General features: G+C 37.4%; 1 protein-coding gene across 1 annotated transcript in view; it reads left to right on the forward strand.

The window, feature by feature from the left end:
- ubap2l (ubiquitin associated protein 2-like) overlaps positions 1–18,012 on the forward strand; it is a 23,996-nt gene extending 5,984 nt beyond the window's left edge. The window contains exons 5-28 of the mRNA XM_073821493.1: positions 782–956; positions 3,166–3,261; positions 3,335–3,380; positions 5,300–5,344; positions 5,706–5,812; positions 5,952–6,011; positions 6,095–6,147; positions 6,224–6,309; positions 7,067–7,247; positions 7,791–7,992; positions 8,076–8,398; positions 8,492–8,670; positions 10,243–10,363; positions 11,208–11,247; positions 11,444–11,639; positions 11,723–11,786; positions 12,159–12,480; positions 15,023–15,111; positions 15,227–15,280; positions 15,380–15,461; positions 15,553–15,773; positions 16,439–16,544; positions 17,634–17,780; positions 17,939–18,012. Coding sequence (XP_073677594.1) covers positions 782–956; positions 3,166–3,261; positions 3,335–3,380; positions 5,300–5,344; positions 5,706–5,812; positions 5,952–6,011; positions 6,095–6,147; positions 6,224–6,309; positions 7,067–7,247; positions 7,791–7,992; positions 8,076–8,398; positions 8,492–8,670; positions 10,243–10,363; positions 11,208–11,247; positions 11,444–11,639; positions 11,723–11,786; positions 12,159–12,480; positions 15,023–15,111; positions 15,227–15,280; positions 15,380–15,461; positions 15,553–15,773; positions 16,439–16,544; positions 17,634–17,780; positions 17,939–18,012 — 3,069 coding nt within the window. The remainder of the gene's footprint in view (positions 1–781; positions 957–3,165; positions 3,262–3,334; positions 3,381–5,299; positions 5,345–5,705; positions 5,813–5,951; positions 6,012–6,094; positions 6,148–6,223; positions 6,310–7,066; positions 7,248–7,790; positions 7,993–8,075; positions 8,399–8,491; positions 8,671–10,242; positions 10,364–11,207; positions 11,248–11,443; positions 11,640–11,722; positions 11,787–12,158; positions 12,481–15,022; positions 15,112–15,226; positions 15,281–15,379; positions 15,462–15,552; positions 15,774–16,438; positions 16,545–17,633; positions 17,781–17,938) is intronic.
- The last annotated feature ends 1,844 nt before the right edge of the window (positions 18,013–19,856 follow it).

Genomic DNA, 19,856 nt, shown 5'->3' on the forward strand with positions numbered 1-19,856 from the left:
ATGTGAAAATATCTTACTCTGGTCAGTAATAAAAAAAAAATATTTTGTTTGATCCCTCTTATTTTAGTAAAATAATTAACATTTTTGGAGATTCTGCAAGTTGTGTGTAAACCTGACTTCAACTGTATAATATTTTGAATTGGCTTTCTGTTTGGCTCATTTCAATTTGTATGAGCAGTTTACATGATATTATCATTTGTTTTATTATATGTGACCCTGGACCACAAAACCAGTCATAAGGTTAAATTTGACAACTGATTTATACATCATTTGAAAGCCCAATAAATAAGCTTTCTATTGATGTATGGTTTGTTAGGATAGGACAATATTTGGCTGAGATACATCTATTTGAAATCAGAAAATCACCTTTAAAGTTGTCCAAATTAGGTTCTTAACAATGCATATTACAAATCAAAAATTACATTTTGATATGTTTACAGTTGGAATTTTACAAAAAATCTTCATGGAACATAAACTTTACTTATTTCTTAATGATTTTTGGCATAAAAGAAAAATCAAAAATTGAGACCCATGCAATGTATTTTTGGCTATTGCTACAAATATACCCCAGCGACTTAAGACTGGTTTTGTGGTCCAGGGTCACATATATAGTTTGTATGTATAGTTATGTTTCCCTTTTTTTTTTTTTCAGTTATTAAAAACAAGTTTTAATAGTTTGCCTTAATTTCTTTTTGTTTAGACCTCATTGAGAGTCTTAAAATTCTCAATTTTTTTTCCACCATCCATCTTTTCAATGTTAAATTTGCCCTTTGCTTTGCAGGACTCATGGGAGATGGTTGGAAAGAAGAAAGGAGTTTCAGGTCAGAAGGAAAGCGCACAGACAGATGGAGGAGATGAAGGGAAGGAGAACCGAGAGAAAGGAGGGGAAAGAGATGTGGCACGTCGCAGAGGAGGGGCCCCGCGGAGGGGCCGTGGAGCCAGCCGCGGACGAGAGTGTGAGTGGAGATATTACTTACGCTTTTGTTGATGCTCCATATTTTAGTCTGAAACACTTCATGCCACTGTTTTCCTTTTAAATGAGGCGTTTAATAAAAAAAAAAAAAGCAACATTACCATGCATTACCATTACCATGCAAATGCAACATTTCTCTTTAAGAGAACTGTACTTTCTTAGTCTGCAGTCATGGTTTTCTCTGCCTCAGGACAGATTGCAGCACACCACAATCCCTTCGCTGCTCTCTCTATAGTGGTGAAGGGACAGTGTGTGCCACAGCAATGTTTGAACTGCTACCGGATACTCTCTCTCAGCCCAGGTCTGAGGTAGAGAGCAACATAAGGCTCATATACTTTGACTCAAGTCTTGTGGTTAGATTTATAATCTGACTTTGAGAGCTGTTAGTCTTCAGAAGTCATTTGATCTACAAAGTTTGTTTTTCTGTTTTGTGTAAAACAGGGTTCATACAAGGTGCTTGAAGTACTTGAATTTGACTTTCACATTTTAAAGCCTGCAAAACACTTGAAAATAGCAATATTCCTGAAGAGGTGCTTAAAAGTACTTGAATTATTGAAGGACAGTGCATCTATGAAATAAGTGCTTGATTTTGATCAATAAGCATATATCCTTTCACACAATTTAAATGTCTTAAGGCCTTTTTTGCTTATTTCAGTAAATGCCAGAAAACAATCAAGCTAAACCAGTAGTAGTACTGATAGTGTTGTGTAAACATGGCTGAAGACACAAAAAGAGGAAACGGATGAACCAAATCAGTTGAGTCGTTTACGCTGAAACTGCTTCGATTGATTCAAACTCGTGACTTCAGTCATTCATTTCAATCGATTCACTAGAAAAAACAGATTAAAAGAGACATTTATTTTTTAAATTTGGCATCACTTGTGACGATTTTAAAAAGCATGTATTAGTAATCAGTGAGACTAAGCTTTTCCAAACTCTGAATCAGTTAAACCATTGCATCACAAAATGATTCACAGTTTCAAAGTGCGTCAATCGGATCATGAATCATTTGGTTCAGATTGGGATTGCAAAATGCTTATCTCAAATCATTTGATTCAGATCAGGACTTTGAAGCGTGTAGTGCAAATCATTTGATTTAGGTTGGAATGCCATAAAACATTTCGTGAAATGAATGATTCAAATCAATTGATTCTCAATACATGGTTTGAAGTCCTGATCTAAAGCAAATGATTTGCGATGCGTGATTTGAAGTTCTAATCTGGAACAATTGATTTGCGATCCGATTGAAACACTTTGAAATGGTGAATCATTTTGTGACTCGGTGGTTTATCTGATTCAGATGATGGTTCACGAATCATTCGGTTTAGAGCGTGGATTGTTAGTCAGATTGGAACTTTTGAATGGGTTTGTGAATCTTTTGCTTTAGATCGGAACTTCAGAAAATAAATTAATTAATAATTTGTTTTAGATGTGGATTTCATGGCACGTATGGCAAATCTTTGTAAACATTTTTTTTTTTTTCCCCTCTTCTAAACAGTAGAAAACATCAAACCATTAAGTCAGTACAGTTATCAAAATGAAAAAAAGTATATAATACAAGCATGGTTTTACTATAGTAAAAGCGTAGTATACTTTATAATATATTTGCACATGCTTCATGTTATTTTTGCCATTTTCATGTATTTCTTTTTTTTGTTTGTTTTTTTTAGAATTTGGAAGCCATTGTTTGATAAGTGAGATCTCTGAACTCCTTGAAAATCAAAAAAGTAGTGCTTAAAGTCCTTGAAGTCCATTTTACAGTGTCTGAACGAACCCTGGTTAAATGCGTTGACATTGGCTAGATGCTATTCTTAAACACAAACTAATCATAAAATGTGTAAGTTTGCCAAGCGTTATGTTGCTTTTGGCTCTGGATAATCAATTTTCTGATGCTTTTACAATGGAGGCTGCTTTTAACCTTCCTCAATATAAAGCCTGCATGTCTCTTAATGCAAGTATTTCAGTGCAATAGAAAAAAAATCAAGGATAATATCCAAGGAAGGTGTTGATGTGTTGAGTCTTCTGGGAAGCTTAAAGTTGGGCTGCTTAAACTTCTCTTTATAGGAGTTGGTTTTAATAGTAGAGCTAAGGTACCATATTTACGTTTATTCCTTCTCTTCTGTCTTTATTTATCTTTTTTTTTCTTTTTTTTTTTTCTTTAACTCATTCCATTCTTTATTTCTTCTCTTCAGTCCGTGGGCAGGAGAATGGGTTAGATGGGGCCAAGGCAGGTGGAGTTGCAGGCAGAGGAACGGAGCGAGGCCGTCGGGGAAGAGGCAGAGGAAGAGGTAAGTACTATTGTTAATGATTAACTAGAATGAAACTAGAATTTTGTTTTGAATTAATCTTTCTGTCCTGCAGGTGGAGCTGGAAGACGCGGAGGGAGGTTTTCAGCTCAGGGCATGGGGTAAGTTAGTGTGCCTCCATTCAGGTCCTTTCTCTTTTTGCATGTTCTCTAGAGATCTCCCAGAATGTCAGATTCTGGGAAATGCTAATGGTATCCAGCTAGCTCAAATTCATAATCCTGTGCTTCAAAAACTGTCGAAGGTATGGTGCAAGTTTTTAACAGAAAGCTGTTCTGTTGAGTCCAGCCTGCTGGGTTTAAGGCCTGCTGCTGTGCTTATCTTAAGACTCTGTGTGCAATTATAGCCTGTAAATCTTTAAGATTTTAACGTGTTTTCTATGCAAAGGTTTAACCAGGTAAGTAAGAGCTATTGTGGGTGTTTTTGCTGCTTTTTGGTGCTATGCTGTTTTAGGCTTGTTGATGACAGAGTTCACTCAATTGATGGCAACTAGAAATTGGTGGGCAGTAGAAATACAGGTAGAAAGGTCAACCTCTAGAAATTTGAGTAATTTGTATTGCTATCAAAATGCCACCTCAGAATGTAGGGAATGTCTGTTGTACTCACTTCATATTTAGAAAGTAAATAAGCAAGCTTATTAAAGTAGTATGATGTGGAAGTGATGTAATTTTTTTTTTTTCACTCTGAAATAAACAATACTTTTATTTGGCAAGAATGCTTTAAAATGGTCCTTCATAGCAGGATCTCTGCAAAAATATGAAGTAGCTCAACATTAGTAATAAGAAATGGTTCTTAAGCAAAAAAACGGCATATTAGAATGATTTCTGAAGGATTGTGTGACACTTAAGACTAAGACCAGATTTTTTTCAGCACTGTAATGAATTGCATTTTAAAATGCAATTCAAGTGACTTTAATTTGTGGTAGTATTTGTTATTACTGTATTTTTGATTGAATAGGCTTATAAATGAGCATAATACAACAAATGACTGTTTATTGTTTTATGATAGTTGTTTCATTGCAATGTATATGTGACCCTGGACCACAAATTTATATATATATATAATTTTTTTTTTTTTTTTTTTAAATTGAGAGTTCTACATCAATGGGAGGCTTATTGATTCAGCTTTCAGATGTATGGTCTGTTAGGATAGGATCGAAAATCTGGAAACTGAGGGTGCAAAAAAAATATATAAATACTAAGAAAATCGGCTTAAAGTTGTCTAAATGAAGTTCTGGCATAAAAGAAAAATCGATACTTTTGACCGATACAATGTATTGTTGACTTGCTACAAATATACCCGTGCTACTTAAGACTGGTTTTGTGGTCCACGGTCACATGATTAAATAGATGTCTGATTACTAAGTGGTTTATCACTTTTGTTTTTAATTTATTTTCGGAATAACTTTTTTCCCCTCAAAGTGTGTATATTGTGATTTGTCATTTAGTAGAAATAAAGGTGTAGATTTGTTGCCCACCCCAACAGTAACCAAGATGCGTTTTTATATTTTGTAGTAGCACTGAGTAAAAAAAAAAAAAATGTATTCGCCTTTCATACTTTTGTTTAGCAATATTAGAGTTTCAATGTCATTGTAAGCCCCTTTGTCACGCCCCAGTCTAGTTTTCTGTTTCTGTCAAGGCCGTCTCGTAACTTTTTCCTTGACTTGCAGTCAGGCTTCTTAACTGGCCTCTTTCGCTTGTTTGGTTTGAAGTGTGCTTTTGGATTTTGCATGTTTGGTTTTCAGTTCTTGGCCTCTGAACCTGCGGAGTACCAGTTTAGCCTTGTTCAAGTTGGAAAGTCACACCACTAGCTTAGCTGTTCTGTTTCATTCTAAAGCATTGTCCTATTCCTTTATGCCTGTAGAGCAGGTGTGGTGGTTTGACCAGAAATAGACGTGAGCATGAAGGTTGCCATCGCTCTGTCTCGCGCACACACTCAAGCGCATCTTTGTTTACACCATGCACTCCCGTCTTTCTGCCTGTGTTGAGTTGCTTGTAATTCTCCCTGTTGTGTCTCCCTAAAGCCAGATTGATAAGGGCCCCAGATATGATTTGTCAGGAGATGAGAGGTGAGTTAAATGCATTTGAGTGTGTTGGTTTTGTTTGTGTAGGATGAAAGGGTTTATAGTGATTAGTTAGTTCTTGAAGAATGCATCAGAGTTTGAGCTTCACATGTGTTTAGTTTCCAGTGGTTTGGTTTCCGGGTTTGAGAGTGACTGGAAAATACATTTGCGTCTTTGGTATAATTACATTTAGAGCGTTATGACATAGTGTTTTTTTTTTTTATTTTTTTTATTTTTTTATAGGTCTTAGTGGAACTGTTGGAGTGATTTATTTGCACATTGTTACTGATGGCTGCTGACGTTATTTCTTGTCTCCCTCATTCGCTCAATTTTCCCTCAAATTAAAATGCTGTTTTTTGTTTTTTAGTACGTTTAACCCAGCGGACTACACTGAGCCAGCCCAAACTGAGGAGAGCTACACAAGTGGCAGCACTTGGAGTAACACAGGCAACCTGGAACCCGAGGAAGGAAACAGTGAGTGATGCCATAAGTGTCTTTTGTAAACCCCTCCACCAGTTTCTGACAGTGTTGGCATTTCTTCAGGCTGAAGTACACAGTCCATTTAAAAAGCTTATGTAGGAGTTGATGTTCTGACACAAGTCTTTTTCCACAGGGCTTGAGTTTACAGGTGGAGAGGGAACAAACTATCCTCGAAAGTTTGACTCGGCCCCTGGTGAGTGTTGCACTGGCTATTTTAAGGATTTTTGTGCTAAGCACCTGCGTTCATTGTAAGTGAGCTAAATGTTTGTGTAACAGGTGCTTGGAGAACTGCTACAGAAGAGTGGGGCATGGAAGACTGGAATGAGGATGTGAGTATTTGAACGGAGACCACAAACTGCTCTTCAATTTTAGGCTGAGCAAATCTAACTCTTGTTTTCTATTTAGTTGTCAGAGACCAAGATATTCACTGCCTCCAGTGTGGCGTCCATGCCCATTCCACAGGAGAATGTCACCATTACTGCTGGACAGAGGTAAGCCAGTGGCTGTTTAAGGGAATCTGTGAAATTCACTTAACATACAATTATTTTGGCCTGTCTTACCATTTAGAAGTCTGCTTTTTGAACAAAAATGCAGTAAAAACATTAAAATTAGTAAAACATGTTTTAAGATATTTAAAAGGATTGTTCACCCAAAAATGAAAATTCTGTCATTAATTACTCTGCCTCATTTAAGGCAAATTAACACAAATTAAGATATTTTTGATCAAATTGAGAGCTTTCTGAAATTTCATCAAAAATATCTTAATTTGTGTTACGAAGAAGGTCTTACGGGTTTGGAGCGACATGAGGGTGAGTAATGACAGAATTTTTGGGTGAACTAACCATTTAAATATAATTTGAGAAACATTTCTGTTTTGTTGAACAGTTGTGCTGTTTTTTTTTTTTTTTTTTTTTTTTTTTTTTTTATTAATACAAACGGCAAAAGAGAACAATTTATTTGAATGGAATTAAAATCATTTGTGACAAATGGATTTAGTGTCACATTTTGATCAATTTTATATGTCCTTGCTGAATAAGTGTTCATTTATTTAAAAACTAGAAAACAAAATCGTACTAACCTCATATTTGAACAGTCTCCACTATCAAGTTTAAATTTTGAATGCAGACTATTCTTTTATATTTAAGGAATGCAATTTTCAAACTCAGAGCCACAATTCTAAATGTCTATTCATGTGCTTCAGTCATGGCATATCAGAACCTAATTGACGTAAACATGTTTGCTGTTCAGGATTGATCTGGCAGTGTTGCTGGGGAAGACGCCTCCCTCCTCTTCCTCAGAGGCAGAGCCTGCTTCGCTTGAAGGCCCACAGCCGCCATCTCTGTCTCAGTCTCTGGTGTTCAGCAACTCAAAGCAGACAGCATCACTGTCCCAGTCCTCCTCCAGTGCTCCTTACAGCCAGCACAGCATGGTGAGCAATGCTAAATGAAGTCAGAGAGGTCATGTCGTAGCTGTTTTTATTATTGTTTTGGGGCCATATTTTATCTAGTTTAAGTTTAACTTAAATTATACAGTTTAGGTTAAAGTAATATTTTTGTAATGTACAGTGGTGGCCAAAATTATTAGAACACTAGTGTTTTCACCAGCTAAAAAATTGTTTTAAATCAGTTATTTCTTTCTTTTGCTGTAGCCTGTTAGTAGGAAATATCAGTTTACATTTCCAAACATTCATTTTGCTATTAATTGTAAGAATCCAATGAGGTTTGTGTTTGCAAAAGTTAGAAATAACTGACTTAAAACCATTTTTTTAGCTGATAAATGCTACTGTTCTAATAATTTTGGCCACCAATGTATTTTTCACCCCTTGGTGTTTATTTTTTTTGGTCCAAGCCCCAGAGTAATTTCCAATTAATGTCCAGTCAGCATTTAAAACTAGGATTTAGTTTTAAATTAAACCTGCTTAACTCATGTTTTGGATGCCTTCAATTAGTTTATCTATCTGCCCTTTATTCAGGTGAGCATGCTTGGTAAGGGTTTTGGTGATGTTGGCGATCCAAAAGTAACCACTGGAGGCTCCACGACTGGTTCTCAGTTCCTGGAGCAGTTTAAGACGGCCCAGGCTTTGGCCCAACTAGCAGCCCAGCACTCACAAAGCGGCCCACCCAATGCTGGTCCTTCTACCTGGGATACCAGCCCTTCTACACTGGGGCAGTACGGTAGGAGGACTGACATGGTTTAAATCGCTTCTATGATTGTTCAACCCTCTCTATAAAGTCTTATTTATTCTTTCTGTGAGCAGATATGAAACCTCAAACGGAGCCTGTGCACAGTCCCTTTACCAAACGGCAGCCCTACCAGCCCACCTCCACTTCCTCCTCCATGATGGATGCCTTCTTGCAGGACAAAGCCACACCTGCTTCTACCACCTCAACTCTGCCGCCTCAGTCCACCCTATCATCATCATTGCCCCAGGCCATAACCACCCCTAGCCCCAAACCCTCGGGACCCACCCCAGGTCAGCAGAACTCTTCCAGCCCAGCCGACCCACAGGCATCCAGCCCACTCCCCCTGCAGCAGCACAAACTCAAACAGCAGAAGAAGAGGGCTTCCATCACAACCAAGGTCATGATTATCCTAGTTTATTGTGGTCTGTTGCCTTTTTTTGTGGTGTAATGGTGATCAGTCTGTTTACTCAAATGTTGTTGTGATTTGCAGATTCCAGCCCTAGCAGTGGAGATGCCAGGCTCTGCGGATATATCCGGGCTCAACCTGCAGTTTGGAGCATTACAGTTCGGCTCTGAACCGGTGCTTTCTGAGTACGATGCCTCGGCAGCTGTTGCCACAACAACACCAGGCAACCAAGGCCAAAACAGCCTTTACACAAGTGCTAGCAAGTGGGTATCTTGTGTCTGAGTGAAATTGTCAGACTAAAGCTTTTATCTGAACACATTCATAGTTTCAAGCACAGGTTAAAATTGGCACAGTAACCAGGGATAAACTTTTTTTTTTTTTTTTTTTTTTTTTTTTGTTATTTGGCCAAAATTTGTGATTTGTATATCAATATAATAATAGAAATAATAGTTATATTACAAAATATTAATTAAAGGGATAGTTCACCCAAAAGTGAAAATTGTCATTAATTACTCATGTTGTTCCAAACCCATAAGACTTCATCTTCGACACACAAATTAATAAAGTTGTACATTTTTGTTTTCTTTGAGCACAAAAAATATTCTTGTAGCTTTGTAAAATTACGGTTGATGTCACATGATGTCCTTACTACCTTTCTAAACTTGGACTATTTTACCAATGTCCTTACTACCTTTTTGAGCTTTGGAATATTTCACTTAGATTGCCGTCTATGGAGGGTTAGAAAGCTCTCGGGTTTCACCAAAAATAACTTAAAGAATTAGTTCACTTCCAGAACAAAAATTTACAGGTAATGTACTCAACCCCTTTGTCATCCAAGATGTTCCTACCTGTTTGTTTGTCTTTAGCTGTCAAGAAATTGTTTTGAGAAACATTTAATGTATTTTCTCCGTATAGTGGACTTCTATGGTGCCTGCGAGTTTGAACTTCCCAATTGCATTTTAAATGCAGCTTTAAATGATCCCAGCCAGAGAATAGGACTATTCTGAAGTTGATGAAATGAAGTTGGAGAAAATGAGATGGTTTTTTTTGACATACCCTAGCTGTATTGAACTGGAGTGCACATAGTATGCATGCACATCACAGATCTAGACAAGACTAGCATTTAAGGTTTAAAAACTGTACAAATTGTACTTTTTTTATTTACTTTTTTTTTTTAATTTAGTTTTTTTAATAGAAAATAACTGACCGTTTTGCTAAAGACACTTCTTCATTGGCTGGGATCGTTTAGAGCCCATTGAAGCTGCATTTTGGAAGTTCAAACTCGACACCATAGACACCATAGAAGTCCACCATATGGAGAAAATTCCTGAAGTGTTTTCCTCAAACATAATTTATTTTTTACGACTGAAGAAAGAAAGACAAGAACATTTTGGATGACAAGGGGGTGAGTAAATTATCTGTACATTTTTGTTCTGGAAGTAAATCTTTTAATTTGCTTTCTGAAGATAAACTAAGGTATTACAAGTTTGGATCGACATGAGGTTGAGTAATTAATGACAGAATTGTCATTTTTGGGTGAACTATCCCTTTAAAAAGAAATAAAAATATTAAAATGTAATATAAATATAAAAGTATTTAAATCTAAAATTGTCTATCTAATTTGTCTATTTATGTCTGCATTTTCATTTTTTTGACACTGAAGCATGAGCTGCTCCTGTCTGAAATGACATTTATTACATTGAAGACTTCGAAATCATGATATGACTTGGTCCAATTAAGTCAGTTTTATTTGGATTAATCATGCTGCCTAAAAGTAACACAATCATTAGATTTTTTTTTTTTTTCATTTTTTTTTTTTTCTGGTTTGTTCACAGTGAGCAAGCAACAGCCCTGTCCAACCCCAGTCAGATGGAGCTTTATGAGCAAAGAGCCAGTCAGACACGGCGCTACCCTCCTTCTGTGTCCTCCTCACCGCAGAAAGACATTCAGTCCAAGGTGAGAGCCAGTCTAAACCAGGGTTCCTCAAATATTGCCCTGGTGTAGTGTTAATTTTGACAGGCATGTTTTGATTTAGTCTTTATCTTGAGATGAAAATGCTTAATAGTCTTTTAGTCACTTTTTAGTCATTTGAGTCTTTCATAGTTTTGTCATTACTTCAGTCATTACTTTTAGTCAACTGCTTTTAACAATATTTATTTTGGTAGCTATTTTATTTGTAGTCTTCAAACAAATTTAGTCATTAATTCACTCTTTGGAATTCAGTTAAGCTTATGAGAAATTTTAGTTTGTGTAATCAGATATTAGTTTTCGCTGGTCAATGTCTTGTCTTGGTTACAGAAGAAATGATTGTTAACAAATATTTTTTGTCATCTTTGTTGATGAAATTAACCCTCTGGAGGGCATATGTGCTGCAGAGTTGGCTCCAACCCTGATCAAACTCAACCTACCTGTAATTTTTTTTATTTATTTTTTATTTTTTATTTTTATTTTTTATAAATCTTGTGGGCCAGATTTGAGGATCCTTGGTTTAAACACAATGGCCCGGTTTCACAGGCCATAGTTCAATTAAGGCATTTAAGTAATTTTTATAAACATGCTTAGAAAAAAACATTACTGGTGTGCATCTTGAGACAAAACAAAGGCACTGATATATTTTAAAATCAATCAGTGCAATTTTATTTCAGTTGAAACAGCTCAGATTTACATTTTAGTCTAGGACTAGGCTTAAGCCTTGTCTGTGAAACTGGGGGAATAAGCCCAGAGTCGTCTATCAGTATACTACCATGGGTCTTTTGTGAAAATGTTTTATCCAAGCAAACTTTTTTTTTTCTTATTACAGAATGGGTTTAGTTCGATGCAGACGTCACAATCTCTGGAAGGTATAACTTTCAAGTTTCAATAATCAGAATCCACCCAACTTTAAAGAGCTTGAGCATTTAAAATGGCAGACGATATTATTGCTGCACGTGCTTGTAATAAACTGAATGTTATTGTCTGTTGGTGTGGACACTATTATAATAATCACCCTTGTAAACAAGCCTCATGCAACTGATAAAATTCCACTATCATTCCTAGCTGCAGCAGGCTCTGCAGTGGCCGTGAAACCGGCGTCTGAATCAATCGTCCCACCATCGGTTTCCAACATATCCTCATTGGCTGACCCCTCATCAGGTCCTACTTCCCTGCTGACTACATCCAATCAGACGCCTCTCAGTGCTCTTGGACATGAAGACAACTCACCCAGCTCACTGGCTCCTCCTCAGCACAATAAGTACGGCATTTTGTTTTTGCATTACTTCAGTTTAGTCTGTCTAGATAAGAGAGATGCTAATAATACTGCATGTTTCCCATTAGCTCCCTCCCGACACAGCAAAACAGTTTGACACCTTCAGTTCGCACTTCAAACACAAGTCTGCTGGTAAGTTTGCAAGTAAATGTACAGTGCGAAGTCAATATAAAAAGTATTGTCTGTTTGCATAATGCAGAGTTTTGTTTTGCATGACTTGTTTTTTTTTTCTCGTGAAAATATAATTACTCTGTCTCTAGAATGACTTTTGGTCATTTAAAAAAATTAAAGGAACAGTTCACTCAAATAAAAATTCTGTCACTAATTACTCACCCTAATGTCGTTACAAACCTGCAAGACCTGGTAATTAATGACAGTATTTTCATTTTTAAGTAAACTGCCCCTTTAAGTCTTTAAGGTTTGTCTGTTTACACAATTGTAATAGTATTTAATTTTATCTTGTTTGCTCACTGTGATCTCCTCCCTTGTCACTGTGCCTCCCAGCACCCAAGTGTTGACGGGGAATCCAGCTTGCACTCATCGTCATTTTCGTCGGTCTCTGCTGTGGCTCCTTCTTCAGTTCCCCCATCAGTTACTTCAGTGGCCCCTGTTTCCCACGGTGGCCCTGTTGCCCCCTCTTCATCTGTCAGTTTGGTCTCTGCGCAGTCCGCACTGGGCCCGGTTAGCAGTCTGACCATGGGATTGAACAGTGGTGCTGGTGTGGTTTCAATGCCCCCCCCTACAGCTGTTGCATCTTCATCATTATCTGTTGCCTCAGCCACTGCAGCACCTTCATCTGCCTCGTCTCGCAGCACGGCTGCCTCAGGTAAGAATACCCTGACATAAAATTACTCTTTCTGTGAGGAAGTGTGCAATAGGGTACCATCTGAAGGGATAGAATTAACTAGTACATGGTACTTAACAAAAAAATGTTAATAATTGCTTAAATGTTTCCTTCAAGCATTGGATGGGCCTGCAGTCAGAGTTCAATGCCATGCAGCTAGGGATATAACATCAATATCGTGATCGCAAAACTCTTCACAGTGAATGCACTGAACTCATTTATTGCATGTGCTGTGAGTTTAGCGCGCATTTGGGAATGCAACTGCCACTAGTTATGCTTCATTTTCATGCGAATAATACAGCATTTTATTGATTTGTATTGTGAGTCATTTTTGTAAGCCTGTTTTCACTGAAGCTGGAGTTCTCCATCAAAATCAAAGCCCTACTGCTGTTCTGTCAAAAGCTTAAAAGTGCAGTATGAATTGCTGACAGTTAGTGGGTAAATGGGTAATGCTCCTGCAGTCCAAATTCAAAATATCTTTTAAGTTTAGAAATTAGGAAATTATTATTCAGGGATGTGATTTTTCCGGATTAATCCGGAATTCCGGATTTTTCGACCTGAAAATGTGACCTATGTCACGTATTTGCGACCGTTCGCAAATGGCGGATGGCGAAGTATGATTCCGGACCGCAAGATGCGTCCATGCGGACCGTGAAAGCTTTTGACATAATAATAATAATAATAATAATAATAATAATAATAATAAAAAAATGCCAAACGCTATTTCTAATAAATACATTCATATCAAGCACACTAGGGTCAGCGTTTGGGTGCAATCTTTCGTGCAGTGAGGAGAGGAGAGATCGGCAGACAGATTTAGCTTTCAGTGAGGGAAAAATGTTGATGGAAAATGCATTATTTTGGGGTTACGTCGCAAAATATTGTACATATATCTTTTTATACTGTATTTTTATACATATTTATATTTTAAACCACGACGGTGAGCCAATGGATATCACACAAGCAACGTGAAAACTGCATATATTAAAGTGAAAGTAAAAACAGCGCTTTCAGCATCTAATGTGCACATTCTCTTAGATACAATGATAGACGAATATACTTCATATGCTGATATTAATTTACTTCCTTAATATTTCTCTTCTGCAAAATAAAAAGAAACGTATTTTGTGTAGGCTAAGGGTTTTTGAAAGTCAGTTCTTGAAATAAAGCTCTTCATTTTTATTGATGACTGTAGTGTTATTAGGGGTTAAGAAAGACTTAATTATTTCAGGTTGTCTTAAATATGGGGACTGAAAGGCAAGAATTGCGATGGAACTTTATAAGGTTATTCATTGAATAAATATGAGCGCTGCGCGTTTCAAAGTCAGCTGCGGCGCTGCTTTGTGTATCATTCTGATAGCGCCTCCTGCTGGAAGAGAATGATCTGACATTTTTAATCAGCTCGTACGTCTACTGTTGTCAAAAAGACCAATGTAAACAAATCAGTCCATGGTTTTAAGCACCAAACACGTAGAATTGTAAATGTTATCTGATGGATCGACAAGATCATGTGTTATACAAATTTAAACAATTAAGGCAATAAAATGTGTTAATTAATATAATACTTGATTGACAATAATTGTTTAAATTAATATAAGAATTGATACTTTTGACTCTTGAAGGCTGGAATGTGAATTTTTTAATTTAAGAAATATTTTTTGTTTTGTGAAATCTGCATCTCAATTGTAAATCATGCTTTTTACAGTCATTTTAATAATTTATTTATTTATTAAATTTTGTTCAGGTCTTTAAAAAAGTATTTAAATGTGTAGAATTTAAGATAAAATATGCTGCAGATACCCTGGTCTCGCAAAAAACAAAACAAAACATAAATAGTTTTTTATATATAATTCTCTGGACCTCGGCTAATTCAAAAGCCAATTTTCGGTTAATTTTCCCAAACGAAAACCGCAAATCATTACCCTGGGAGGGGGGGGGGGGGGTGTCTTAGTATATTTTCCTGCTTTTTTGTCCTTAGCCAATCACATGCCTGATTATTGTAATTTCCCAACGGTATTGTAAAGCAAAAATATTCTATGAATTATTCATTTAAAAATTTTCAGTGCAGTTGTTTTAAAATATATGGCTATTACTGTCATATCAAATACAATATAAAAATGTATTTCTATTATATTCTAATTTTTTTTGGCTTCTTAAAACACCAGTGTGAATGTAATGTAGACAGAAACAGTATACTGCAAATAAAGTGAGTCCCCTTTAAGGTTCAGGTACAAGTCAATTCACTGAAGACTAAACGTATACAATAATAAATAATGGGAACAAATGCTAATGTTTGCATGTATTAAAAAAAAACTCTGTAACTGATTTTGTGGAATGAACCATTATTTGTTTAGCTAGAAAGTTTTTGTTGCTTGGAATAAACAGATGCAGAAACACTATGCTGCATTTTCAACACATACAGACATGTTCAACATCCCTTTCATTATCTGAGATGTGTGAAACAACTTGTGAAATGCTTGATGTAACAGGATAAAAACCGTTACATACTGCTTCATCTAAACAGGGAAAGCACCTCCAAACCTGCCTCCTGGAGTGCCGCCCTTGCTGCCCAACCCTTACATTATGGCTCCCGGCCTTCTTCACCCATACCCAGTGAGTGTGTTGTCCTGTTTCTTTATTTTCTGCTGTTGTCACTTCTGTACTCTTCAACCATGTTTTATTTGTCATGAATATTGTTTTAGCTCACAATCCTCTTTATGTCCTGCAGCCTCAAATGTATGGCTACGATGACTTACAGATGCTGCAGACCAGGATACCACTGGTGAGGGGCTGTTTCTGTTTGATTAGCTGAAAGCAACAGTGCTGGTTTTGTTTGTGGCATCTAAAGTTGAAACATTTATTTTTTTTTCCCCTCCTGCAGGACTATTACAGCATCCCATTTGCTACTCCAACCACAGCACTGACAGGCAGGGAAGGCAGTTTGACAAGCAACCCTTATTCTGGTAAGATGCACTCAAGTTCGTTTCAGTGTCTGGTGAGCTGAACCTAAAGCTTGTGAGCCAAATGCTTCATTTTCTGAAATCTTACCCTTAGCTGGCGACCTGTCGAAGTTCGGCCGTGGTGACGCCTCGTCTCCTGCCCCAGCCACAACGCTGGCCCAGCCTCAGCAGACCCAGACACAAACACACCACACCACCCAGCAGCCCTTTCTCAACCCAGCCCTTCCACCGGGATACAGCTACACCAGCCTGCCCTATTATACTGGTGTGCCTGGTCTGCCCAACACCTTCCAGTACGGCCCTGCCATGTTTCCGGTAAGAGTTCCTGAGGTATCTTTACACAGCTGCTCTATGCCTGCTCAAAATTCAGTGTTAAACCACAGTGCATCTCAAAAGCCAGACTGAATGATTTTGCAAGTCTTTTGAGTTGGATCGGAAAGTATTTGTGAATCATTTCGTGAATTAATTCCAATCAAATGTTTTGCAATCTTTTGCTTTAGATCAGGACTTCGGAGTGTGGATCACAAATCATTTGACTTTGATTGGAACTTTGAAGTTCCGATCTTAAGCAAAAGATTCATAAACCGGCTTCAAAGCGCGAAAAGCGAATCGTTTGTTTTAGATCAGAACTTTGGAGTGATCTTGCAAATCATCTTTTTCTGATTAGTAGAAAACATCAAACCATTAAGGCAGTATAGTTATAAAAAAGTCTACACAAATACAAATCCCTCAAATCTTACTATATTTTACAATAGTAAGTGTAGTATACTTTGTAGTATTTTAGTAGGAATACTTTGCAAGTGCTTCCTTTTATTATTAGTATATGTATCCATTTCTGTTTTGAAATAGATATTGTTTGATAAGTGAGATCTCTGAAGTCCTTAAAGTAGTGCCTGAAAAGTCCTTGAAAGTTGTGGAATTTTATTTAACAGTATCTGCACGAACCCTGTTTAAATGACTCTTTCTGAATGTTCCTCCAGGTGGCTCCTACCTCCTCCAAACAGCATGGTGTGAATGTCGGTGTCAATGCGTCAGCAACGGCCTTCCAGCAAGCTAGCGGTTATGGATCACATGGATACGGCACTGGTAATGCATTTTCTTACGTTCATACAGTATTTGCAGTAAAAACGGTCAGATACATTGACATTCTTGCAGCTGAATCTTCTTAAGATTAGTCTACCAGTTTGCTGAAGAATTAGAAAAACTCTCATAGCCATCTTGTATCTCATAGCTGCGTTTTCAAGCCATGTGTAACTAAACTAGTTCAGTCACCTCTAAACCTTGCTTTGGCCAAGTCTGTTTTTTTTTTTGTTTTTTTTTATCTGTGAAGTTGAAGCATGAGATAATACATCTTAAGTTTAAAGTTCTTGGAAGTTCGGTTGTGCCAAACCAGATTGAGTTATGACAATCATAACTGTATTGCATGGAATTGTTTTGTGTCCTATTTGTGGGGTAGGTTAACAAATGAGGGTTGTACTACTGAATTTGAATGTCCTGGACTGAAACCAATATGCAGCTTCAAGAATATGGCCAACTTTGAACATTTTTAAAACATCTTATGGCCATCATCTGTTATGTGGTGAATCCCAACTGTGATATTTAAACTATCCAAGGCTTGTGCACAGATAGGCTTAAGCAAGCATTTCAAAGTGCCGCCAAAGGGTGGGTTTCTGTGGAACCAGTGATGTAAGGAGAATGAGGTGGGAGGGAGGTCGCTTGGTTGAGGGTGGTGGGTTCACATATGCTTTCCACACGCTGCTTGCTTTTAATCTTCCACCACTTTTGAGCACTGTTTGTTTTACCCTTATATCCCTTTGCTCTTACGCTCTCATTCCGTCTCATGAGAAGTCTTATTCTTTAGATTCTTCATGTCCTTATATTTCTTCATTCTTTTCTTCCATAATAACTTTCTTTTCAGTTAGCTTTTCCATTCTTTCATTGATATTTTCCAGCGTCGTCTTTGTCAGTCCGTGTTCTATTTTCATCACCTTCTCGTCTTTTATGTTCTTAAATCACCACCAGAGTTCTTTTGTGATTAGGCCCCTCTCCCAGCTTGCAGTGTCCCCGCCTCCATCCCTATGCCCCGCCCCCTTCACTCTCTTCCTCCCCTCTGGCCCTGCCTGGTGTGTGTCTAATGCTGTGGGGCTGTGGCTGTGTGTGTCTGACCGTTTGCAGGCTATGAGGATTTGGGCCAGGCTTCGGCAGGGAGCGGGGATTTCTGTAAGGGCGGCTACGGTACTGCCGTTGCTGCAGTCGCTGCTGCCGCCGTCGCTGCTTCTGCGCAAAACAAGCCCGCCAGCTCCGTCACCGGGCCCGGAGTGGGTGAGTGCAGCCTCACGCTAAAACCCCCTTTTTTTTTCTTTTTTCTTTTTTTTTTTTTCCCCCTCCCTTTTTCTTAAGCTCTCTCTCTCTCCCCTCATTTGCTCCTAACTTACTACTGGTCAAGCTTGACGAAGCCTTCACATGCTGTCTGCTCTCAGATGGAAGGAGATCGGGAAACTGTGTTTCACTAGGAAGGGTGGAGGACGTGGAAGGTCTCTCTTTCCTTGGGTAGAACATCAGGGTTGTTACTCCCATGACTTGAAAACACCAACATGGTGACTTTCAAAAAGGGTTTCTTAATGGATGCTAGAAGCCAGCTGCCCAAAAATGCATGGATTAGTGGAATCATTTCAATTACTTTTTCCCCTTTAGTATTTTTGAGGCAATTTTAGTTTCTCTGAAATGGACTAGTTTTACCGTGAGGTTTTAATTAGAGTAGTGGTGGTCTCTTAGATTTTGTCTGTTCATCTCAAAATTCATTTTGTTTTTCATCTTGTGAACATTTTGGCAGCTTGATGATTTGGGCTACATTTGTGTTTTAAACTATTTATGGCAGTATGTTCAAATTATTGTTTTTGTATTTATGCAAATTGTGTGTTTGTGGGATTTGGGTGGCGGTCTTATTTTAAATTGCGTATTGGTCAAAAATATGATTTGCTTAAATCGAATTATAGTACTTTGAAACCATTATTGGGAATGTGGGGCACTATGAAATAGCAGTACATAGTACAACTGCTAATAAAATTACTACAACATTAAGTTATAAATGTGTCTTAAGTAGGGATGCTCCGATCATTCGGCTGTACATCGGTATCGGCCGATAATCATTTTATGACTCGATCTTTACTCACTAAACTTGGCCGATCTCACGAATCGATCGCAATTTTATAATGTCAATGCGCCCGGGGCATGAGTGAATTGGCGCTGCAATTGCCGGTGTGGAAATACTTTGTCAAAGAAATCTCACGTGCAATACCACTAACCTGATTCAGCACTTAAGAACAAGCAACCTTGAGACTTATATAGAAAGAGATTAGGCTCGTGAATTACCTCTGAGTCTGTGCGTCTCTCAAAACTTATTGGCAGCAGCACCGTATCTGTTAAAAGAGAAGCTTTAAATTAATTTTCTACAGGAACAGAACCGTTGTGACCTTGCTTGTGAGAAATGTCACAGTTTTTAGTTGTTAATCATCAGAGCAGCGCGGCCAACATTAGCGCGTATGCTAACGTGCAAACTGTATGTGTGCGTCTGTAAGGGAGAGAGTGGGAGAAATAATGTGCTTTCCGTACATCATAATAATATTTGTGGCTAAAACATTGAAATAAACTGTCGTTTTTTCCTGTTGTTTACCATATTCAGTTTGGCCAGTGTCGTTGTGGGTTTTAATTATTTAGCTGTTTTAGGCTGTAAGGATCTTTACAATAACTGAAATTATGTGGCGAAGTAATATAGACATGTAATGCGGTCAAGATCTGCCTGGAACTACATTCGCCATGCCCTTTACCCTGGAAATAATTGCGTACCTTAGGCATAGATCCAATTTTGAAGGCGTATTAAAATGTTTACTGTATAATGAGTGATTATTCCTGTTAAAATAATAGTTACATTACATCAAATATTACATAATTACTGGTAAAAATGTAACAAAATATAACAAGCAACATCTATAGTAATACTTTATCTGAAAAAAGATGAATGTTGATCAGAGAGATTACTTATCAGTTATATAAAGCTCAAAGCATCAGAATCGGCGTTGGTATCGGCCGATCACCATGACACAAAATCTGTATCGGCTGCAAAAATCCTGATTGGAGCGTCTCTAGTCTTAGGTAGTACAGGTATATTTGTATCAATAGCCAAAAATATGTTTTATAGATAAAGTATTTTTTTTTTCTGTTATTCCAAAAAACATTAGGGTAGTAAGTAAAGATCATATTCCGTGAAGTTACTTTCCTACTTAATATAAAAACTTTTTTGATTAGTAATATGCGTTGCTAAGATATTCATTTGGACAAATTTAAAGGCTTTTGAATTATTATTATTATTTTAAAAAAATTTTTTTTTCCACCCTCAGT

Source organism: Garra rufa, chromosome 17 (assembly GCF_049309525.1).
Source record: "Garra rufa chromosome 17, GarRuf1.0, whole genome shotgun sequence".
Lineage (NCBI taxonomy): Eukaryota > Metazoa > Chordata > Actinopteri > Cypriniformes > Cyprinidae > Garra > Garra rufa.